General features: G+C 31.5%; 1 protein-coding gene across 2 annotated transcripts in view; it reads left to right on the top strand.

Moving 5' to 3' along the window:
* clpb (ClpB family mitochondrial disaggregase) overlaps nucleotides 1-10,000 on the top strand; it is an 80,416-nt gene that overhangs the window by 40,567 nt on the left and 29,849 nt on the right. For both annotated transcript variants that reach the window (XR_013817084.1, XM_079823882.1), the window contains exons 8-11: nucleotides 5,250-5,327; nucleotides 7,313-7,368; nucleotides 7,449-7,493; nucleotides 9,169-9,330. Coding sequence is in view for 1 of the 2 variants with exons in the window: in XM_079823882.1 (XP_079680008.1) it covers nucleotides 5,250-5,327; nucleotides 7,313-7,368; nucleotides 7,449-7,493; nucleotides 9,169-9,330 (341 nt within the window). In the remaining variant the exon portion in view is untranslated. The remainder of the gene's footprint in view (nucleotides 1-5,249; nucleotides 5,328-7,312; nucleotides 7,369-7,448; nucleotides 7,494-9,168; nucleotides 9,331-10,000) is intronic.

Below are 10,000 nucleotides of genomic sequence, written 5' to 3'. Positions count from 1 at the left end.
TGAGCTAAAGATGCTTCTTAACTCAATTACTCGTCCTTCCTGCCGGCGTCTCCGTCTCTCCATCACTTCCTGCGTCGTTCTGTTTCCAGCAGCTCAGTTGACTCTCTCCAGTCCTCATGTTTGCCATTTCCGCTCGTACTTCATTCCTTATCTTTGATTTTTTCTCTGTGTGTGTATGTGTGTGTGTGTGTGTCTCCTCTACGACTCCCAGGACAGACAGAGAGACAGATATGAGTTAAAACACAATAACATACACCGCTAATAAATACTGAACACACACACGTTTGTTGTTTATCGATCAAGTGTGTGTGTGTAGTGGTTGCTAGGGTGTTGCTAGGGGGTTAGTATGTGCTGGTGTGTGTAGATGAGTGAGTTGTATGGCGCTGGTGGGGTTTTGATCAGGTTCTGACAGGGATTTGATGAGTGATCGTGCAGATCTCTGAGAGAGACAGACAGCTCAGGAAATAGTGACGCTTCACTGAGCCCAATCTCTGCCTCTGATTTGATAAATGGACAGTTATTGCTGTGGCAAATTGTCCCGAAAGCAATTGGATCCCATCAGCACTGTGATAAAACCAGCGTTATTGATCTGTGAGAGCTGATATAGTGAATACATCAGGCAGAGTCACAGAGAGACATTAAACACACACACTTTATCATACGTCTTAAAGATCTGGGGCTGTGCATTAGATACATTTCAACCACGGCTATTTCAGTATCATCGATATTGATATTTTTAATTAGATTTCGTGTATGCGTTCACTTTAATTTTAGTTTTCAGTTTCGTTTGAGTTTAAAATAATGTATTTATTATTTATTATATTTTAGTTATTCAAACTTAAACTAAACTAAATTAGAAATGTTGCTTTATCAGGTAATTTTATGTTTATTTTTAGCAAATATCAGTTGAAATTAACACGGTTATTAATCAAGGATGTGTTCAATTGGTCAAAAGTGACAGTAAAGACATTTATAATGTTACAAAAGATTCTATTTGCAAATGTAAACACTTTATAATAAGATAAAGAAAAAGTGTATTCGATTACATGTGTCGAATTTCACTAAATATCTTTAAAAGCTGAGTTCTTCCTCCACTTCAGCATCACTTACACACACCAAAACTTAGAGGTTTATTCATATCTATATTCTGAAGGATTCTAGCGAAGGGTTTGTTCATAACATAATTTACCTGATTTTTATAGCATGTTGAAATATATTTTATATCAGTTAACGCTAATTTAAAAAGTAATAATGTCTTTTAGTTTCATTTATGTAGGAAAATACATAAATAATACATACATTTTGTTTCTTTTTATCAGTTTTTCAAGTTTTTAGTAAGTAGTTTACAGTGAAATAAAGAAAGTGTATTTTATTACACTTTCTCTATTTGCGTCTGTAGATTCAAATTTCACTACTTATCTTTAAAAGCCGTGTTCTTAAAATGAGTTGTTCCTCTACTTCAGCATCACTTGCACACACCAAAACTTAGAGTTTTATTCATATCTATATTCTGAAGGTTTTTAGCGAAGGGTTTGTTAATAAAATCATTTGCCTGATTTTTATAGCATTTTGAAATATATTTTATATCAGTTAACGTTAGTAAAGTAAAAATGTCTTTTAGTTTAACTTATGTAGTAAAATACATAAATGATACGTATGTTTCTTTTGTGTATTTAGTTATTAGTAAGTAAACAGTTTACAGTAAGATAAAGAAAAAGTGTATTTTATTACGTGTGTCTGTAGATTCGAATTTCACTAAATATCTTTAAAAGCTGAGTTCTTCCTCCACTTTAGCATCACTTACACACACCAAAACTTAGAGTTTTATTCATAACTATATTCTAAATGTTTTTAGAGAAGAGTTTGTTCATAACATCATTTGCTTGATTTTTATAGCATTTTGTTCCTTAAAAATATCAGTTAACGTTTGCTTAAGTAGAACATTTTGTTTCGTTTAATTTATGCACTAAAATTAATTAACTAAAACTGAAATACTAATGTAAAAAGTAATAATAATTTAATTTAGTTTTAATTTTATGCACTAAAATAACTAAAGCTAAAACTGAAATAAAAAGTAATTTCTTTTTAGTTTATTTTTATGCACTAAATTAACTAAAACTGAAATAAAAATGTAAAAAAGTAAGAATTTCATTGTTTAATTTGATAAACTAAAAAAAATTTAATTTTATGAACTAAAATAACTACAACTAAAATAAAAAAATTTAATAATTTAGTTTGTGGATGCACTAAAATAACACTAAAACTGAAATACAAATTAATAAACCATATAGATATTCTGTAAATGATTTTTTTTTTATCAGTTATCAGTGTTGAAATTAATACTTTTATTCATCAAAGACGAATTCAGTTGACAATAACGACATTTATAATGTTAATAATTTATTTTCTCAAATATATGCTGTTCTTTTGAGCTTTCTATTCATCAAAGAATCCTGAATAATAAAATGTATGACGGTTTCCTAAAAAAATTGGCTGTTTTCAACATTGATAATAATCATAAATGTTTGTTGATCATCAAATCCTCATATGAGAATGATTAGTGAAGGATCATGTGCCACTGAAGACTGGAGTAATGAGGATCAATTCAGCTTTGATCACAGAAATAAATGACACTTTACTATATATTCCCATACAGAACAGCTGATTTACACTGGAATAATATTTCACTATTTTACTGTGAAAAGTTTTGCCATCATAACCTTATTCCCAGAAAAAACATCTATATAGTTGTTGTGAAAATTACCCAGGTTTTGGTTTTTATGCATCATAAATTACATGATTTTATAGATCATGCCGTTATAAACAATGAGAACTACAACTGTATTGAAATTGCACCATTTTTAGTCATTGATAGTCTTTTTTTCCACACATAAACACAGTCATTGAGTTCAAGACGAATGTGAAATGACACACAAAGGAAGCTGTGGATTGATTCTGGATTCTGCTCTCAGGGGCTAAAGGTTATTGGCTGTGATTATCTTCACTAATGTCATTACGGCCTTCTGTCCCGAGACACAGAGAGCATCACGCCACACGTACATCACTGCACACGCGTGTTCTTTTGTTGCACACGGGTACAGTCGCTCTCTTCCTCCGTGGTCTGTGTTGAATCAATGAGACACTTGAGCTGGTGTCATATAGTGAATATAGTGGCGTCTGAAGGGTGTGTGATAGACTATAAAACACCAGCTCTAGTGTTTTACTGCAAGTATTACAAATATAGATTTTTTAGGAATCAGAATTGTGAAGGAATTTAATATTTACTATTTTATCCAGTGATAATTTTATCTGAATGACTGTGTTCAGATTTCTAGTGCTCGAGTATGTGTGTTGAATCTGATTGGCTGATAATAAACGGGGATTAAAAATGAGTTGTCACGCGTTCACTCTCAAGGACAGTGTGTGTGTGTGTGTGTGTGTGTGTGTGTGTGTGTGTGTGTGTGTGTGTGTGTGTGTGTGTGTGTGTGTGACATCCTTGTGCCTTTGAAATGTTCTGTCTCCTGAAGGACAGTGTGTGTATGAGGCGTGTCGGGACGCTGAGTGTGTGTATCATTTGTCATGATAGAAATGTTTTTGTGTAAATGTTTCTTTTTGTGCATTATTTTTTCATCATTCATTTCATTACACTTTCTCTATTTGCATCTGTAGGTTCGAAATTCACTATATATCTTGAAAAAAAAATTGAATTTTTCCTCACTTACACACACCAAAACTTAGAGGTTTATTCATATCTATGTTCTGAAGGTTTTTAGTGAAGGGTTTGTTCATAACATCATTTGCTTGATTTTTATAACATTTTACTCCTAAAAACATGGAAAATGTTCAGTTTATTTACAGTATTTTCTGATTTATGGAGTGATAAAAAGAGAGAGAGTGATAAAAAATTATTGTATAAAGCATCTGATAAATCAGTCACACTTTATATATAATGAACTTAATGTGTTGATGTTGTATTGCAAAACACTATAATTATCAAATTATAATTTGGATATAAGTACCGAAATTAAGTACAATGTAAAAGCATGAATGTACACAATAAGTGCTCTATATCAGATGATTAATTTAAATGTTAGTTCATATTTGTGTAAGAGTGTAAAACATTCTAATAGAATGTCCATTGTAAATGAGATTAGACAACGTTTTTATTCAGAAAATATATTAATGGACATTTTTTAAAAAAGGTTTCTCCTGGATTCATTTTAGAATTGAAAGATTCTATGTAATTGCTGTTATGGGTATGCATGTATGTTTTTGTATACTGATCATTACCGCACGTGTCTGCGTTTCTGTACAGAAAACTGGTCCGTTTTGTGGTCGCTTTTGCTTCCATAACTAATTCCATAAATGTATTTTATTACACTTGCTCGATTTGCGTCTGTAGATTCCAATTTTACTACATATCTCTAAAGCGGTGTTCTTAAAATGATGTTTTCAGAAGCACTTACATACGCAAAATCGTAGTTTTATTCATATCTATATTCTAAAGGGTTTTTTCATAACATCATTCGCCTGATTTATATAGCATTTTATCCTTTAAAACATGGTCAAATTTATTTTTTACAGTTTTTTCTGGTTCTGTTTTTCATTCTTAAATTATTCTAAACAGTGTATAAGTGATATTTTAATAATCAAATACTGTTCATTGCCATGTATAATATCCCATTGCTGCTGATATGGCATTCAATCATAAATAATTAAATAAATGTAATTTCATAGTAGTTTAAAATACCTTTTTTATTATTGTAAAAGTGGTTATAGTATTTATAACTAGCAGTATATAAAAACAACAAGAGTCTATGCAAGTTTAGATAGAAAGCGTGTGTGTGATACGTTTCAGGACAGAACTGAAGGATTGTGTTTTGCGCAGCTCAACACAAACATATTCCTGCTGTAATGACGGCTGACGATCTCACACACACACACACACACACACACACACATGTTCGCCGGTTGCCATGGTGAGTGTGTGTTATCGTGCCCGTCTCTGCTGGATCTATTCTAACCTGATTTAGTTGCTCCAGCGTTGCAGCAGCGTAATGAAATTAGTGTGTGTCTAATGGTGCAGAGAGGCCCTGTCTCACTCTCCGTCTGTCTCTCTCTCCGTCTTTCCTCAGTCTTTGTCTTTTTTTTTTTTTTAAAGGGTTTGCTCTCTTCCAGATCTGCTCTCGTCCGGTCTGTCATTACTGTCTGTCTGTCTAGAGTTAATTATTGTCTGTTTTTCTCCGCAGCCATTAGGAGGAAGGAGAACGGCTGGTACGATGAAGAACATCCCCTCGTCTTCCTCTTCCTGGGCTCGTCCGGAATTGGTAACTTCTTCCTTTTCCCAGCAATATTAAGCATCTTTCTTTCATATTGAAGGGTGCTTTGGATAAAAGCATCTGCTAAATGTTAAACATTGGTTTTTGTTGTTCAGTTATAATAAACGCAGATGTTTGCGTAAAACTCTCCAAAGTGATTTGCAGTGTAATATGATATTCAGAGACGGGTTTATATCACACACACGTTTACACATGTCTCACACGTGAGACATGATCTACGTCCTGCAGTCCTTCTGTATGATCATTTACCGCACGTCAGACGTCGTCTTCTGTCTGTTTCCGTGCAGAAAACCAATCCTTTTGTCTTGCTCTGGTCAGGTTTGTGGTCTCTTGTGCTTCCATAACATGTCTTCTTTCAGACAAGTGGAAAGAAAGTTTATTTTATAGCACTTTCTGTAGATTTCAGTCTCAGTTCATATCTTTAATGAGTTCTTCCTCCACTTCAGCTGCACTTACACACACCAAAACTTAGAGGTTTATTCATATCTATATTCTGAAGAATTCTAGCGAAGGGTTTGTTCATAACATCATTCACCTGGTTTTTATAACATTTTACTCCTAAAAACATGGTAAAAATGTGTTTTTTTTCCATCTGTTGACAGTATTTTCTGATTTATGAAGTGATAAAAAGAGAAATCCCAAATCCCCTCAATAAAAACCTTTAACTAATGTGTCAACAAAATCAAGCAAACATTTTGAACCTGACTTTATCCAATGTTCAGATTTATCTTCAGGAAATGTGTGCAAATCTAACATCCAAAACACATTTTGAAGTGTCTCTTTTATAGCACTTTCTCTATTTGCGTCTGTAGATTTCAGTCTCAGTTCATATCTTTAATGAGTTCTTCCTCCACTTCAGCCTCACACACACCAAAACTTAGAGGTTTATTCATATCTATATTCTGAAGGATTCTAGCGAAGGGTTTGTTCATAACATCCTTCACCTGGTTTTTATAACATTTTACTCCTAAAAACATGTTAAAAAGGTGTTTTTTCCATCTGTTGACAGTATTTTCTGATTTATGAAGTGATAAAAAGAAAAATCCCAAATCCCCTCAATAAAAACGTGTCAGCAAAATCAAGCTAACATTTTGAACCTGACTTTATCCAATGTTCAGATTTATCTTCAGGAAATGTGTGCAAATCTAAAACACATTTTGAAGTGTCTCTTTTATAGCACTTTCTCTATTTGTGTCTGTAGATTTCAGTCTCAGTTCATATCTTTAATGAGTTCTTCCTCCCCTTCAGCTGCACTTACACACACCAAAACTTAGAGTTTCATTCATATCTATATTCTGAAGGATTCTAGCGAAGGGTTTGTTCATAACATCATTTGCTTGATTTATATAGCATTTTATTCCTTAAAACATTGTAAAAAACTATTTTTTTGTGGTCTGTTTACAGTATTTTCTGATTAATGGAGTGATAAAAAGAGAAATCCCAAATCCCCTCACTAGAAACATTTAAATCTAATGTGTCAACAAAATCAAGCACGTATTTTGAAGCTTACTTTATCCAATGTTCAGATTTATGTAAAAATAGTGACTTGCGAAACAAAACAAATAGTCCTAAAATACTGTGATTAATCGACTGGGGAAAGTGTTTGTGTCGTGCGCTTTGATTGATGAAGAGACGTTTCTCCTCTCGCCAGCGGCACGTCTGATCACACGCCATCAATATTCAACAAGTCCCTCCACTTACCATATATGCGTTTATTAAAATTCATAAGAGCGATATTTACTCTCGTAGACTACATTACCCTGAGAGAGGAATAAAGGGAGGGAGAGATGATGGACACGCGTGCCACAAGACGCCAGCACAATAAACACATCTCTCTTTTCCCGACAGGAAGTAGTCATCCTGACAGAATCACGTCATAATTATGGGCTCTCATGTGACCATCGTGACGTTTTTATTGTTGGGTGAAATTAATTGCATGGCAGCAAATAAATGTTTGATGGCTGTTTGTGCAGGTAAAACCGAGCTGGCTAAGCAGGTGGCGCGATACATGCACAAAGACATTAAGAAGGTCAGTGGGTAAATAAACCTTCATGTGAAATAATCAGCTGATCATGAAGGGCAAATGACCAGGTTCTGTCTTTTCCTCAGGGTTTCATCCGCATGGACATGTCCGAGTTTCAGGAGAAACATGAGGTGAGACACACCCGGTCATCGACTCGTCTGGTGTTTTTGTTTTAGGCCAGAATTCACAGTCTCTGAGTTTTGACCAGAAAAAACACGCATATGCAAATGCCATTGTTTTGGGATCAAACCTCAGTATGTTGTTATTCAGATTTTTATTTGTGTTGTATTTCAATTTGACATTATGATTTTTTTATTGTATTATTTTGTTTTAATTCATTTAATACGTGCTTTATTTGTATTTATTTATTTAAAAAAATTGGCATTTTTATGAAATCTTTCTGAATGAGGTTTTATTTTAAAATGATTGAATTATTTTAATTTGAACATTTTATGAAAACGTTTTATACATTTTTAGTAGGGCTGTCAAAAGATTAATCGCGATTAATCGCATCCAAAATAAAAGTTTGTGTTTACATAATATGTGTGTTAATTATTATTTATATATAAATACACACACACGCATGTATACATTTAAGAAAAAAAATATTATTTTTATTTATAAAACATTTATATTTATATATATTATAGATTATATAAATGTATATACAGTATATACATGCAAATATTTCTTAAATATATACATGAATGTGTGTGTATTTATATATAAATAATAATTAACACACATATATTATGTAAACACAAACTTTTATTTTGGATGCGATTAATCGCGATTAATCTTTTGATATTCAAATTGTTTATTTGATTTGCATATATTTGATTCGGTTCACTTTAATAAGGTTTTTATTTTATAATTATTTATTTATTTACTTTGATTTGTCATTTTTATGATTTAATATATTTTTTTAGGAAGTGCTTAATTTGGCTATATTTATTCAAATTGAATTTAATTAATTTTGAATGTTTTAGTGCAATTATTTATGTATTTTAGTAAGTGTTTTATTTAGATTTTGACATTTTTATTTCATCTTTTTAAATAAGGTTTTTATGTGGGTTGAACAATTTAATGATTTATAAAAAAATTTAGTAACTGCTTTATTTTTGATATTCATATTGTTTATTTGGTTTAGCATATTTATGATTAAATAATTTTTAGTAAGATTTGGTTTTCATTTATTTATTTTAATTAGAAAACGTTGCGACTTAATACACTTTTAGTAACTTTTTTATATTTTTATAATAAAATTCAATTATTTTAAATGTTTTTATTAGAATTATGTATTTATTTAGATGTATTACATCTTAAGAAAGTGCTTTATTAGAATTTATTTATTAAAAGTATTTTAATTTGGCATTTTTATGTTTTATTTTGATTGCTTTGATTTATTTATTTTATTTTAAATGTAATTTTTTTATGATTTAAGTAGCAAATTTAGCATTTTTATAAAGAGTTTGTGCTTTATTTTGATTGGTTCAGATGCTTTATTTCCTTATAAATGCATTTTTTCTGGTTTAAATGTAATATTAGTGAAGTTGAGCGTGTGTTTGTGGCTTAGCAGGATCTGATCTCTGCACTGAGCCGTTTAGCTGTTAGAACGCTGACCTCAGACTGAGTCTAAACACACACAATTCAATCACACACACTTATTGTATTGATAGAGGACTGTCACTGTCGCTCTGTTGGGCCGGATGAGCGGTGTGTGTGTGTGTGTGTGTGATTGAATCATCGTGCGATCCCCTCAGAGGTCGGATCGCCCCGCTCTCATCATCTTGGTCTTTCTCTCAGGTGGCGAAGTTCATTGGCTCTCCTCCAGGGTACGTGGGTCATGAGGAAGGCGGTCAGCTGACCAAACAGCTGAAGCAGTGTCCGAATGCCGTGGTTCTGTTTGACGAGGTGGATAAAGCTCATCCAGATGTGCTGACCGTCATGTTACAGCTCTTTGACGAGGTACTGGCCCACGTTCAGCGCAGATGTTTATCATATCTTCATATAATCGCATGTATCACATCAGAGCTGGACGATCATATAGTGATGGTACAATCAATTGATTTAATGTATTACACTTTTTATTTTGATTATTTTAATTTAACATTTTTATGATTCAATTCATTTTAGTAGGGTTTTAATTTTCAATTACTTATTTTAATTGTATATTTTTATTGTTTGATTTTTAGTGAATGTTTTATTTTGATTAAAATGTCAATTTTTACATGTTTATGACGTTATTTTGATTGTTTTTAATCAATTATTTATTTAATTGTATATTTGTGTTATTTTATTTTGATTGTTTATTTTTAAATTATTCATTTTAATTTAACATTTTATGATTTGTTACACTTTTACTACTGTTTTCGTTTTTATTTTAAAATTATTTATTTTAATTTTACATTTTTAGCATTTAATTTGTGTGTTTTATTTTGAGTGTTTACATTTAAAAGTTTAATAATAGCTTTTAATGCAAATTATTTTCATTTTATATTTGTTTTATTTTGTTTTTTTATATTAAACGTATTTTAATTTAGCATTTTATAGTTCATTACGTTTTACTAATGCTTTTATTTTGATTGATTTTATTTGAAAAATTATTTATTTTAATTTTACATTTTTAGGATTTAAT

The sequence above is a fragment of the Gobio gobio genome, assembly GCF_949357685.1.
Source record: "Gobio gobio genome assembly, chromosome: 8".
Lineage (NCBI taxonomy): Eukaryota > Metazoa > Chordata > Actinopteri > Cypriniformes > Gobionidae > Gobio > Gobio gobio.
Note: the sequence above shows the minus strand (reverse complement) of the source record. Positions and strands in the feature narration are given on the sequence as shown.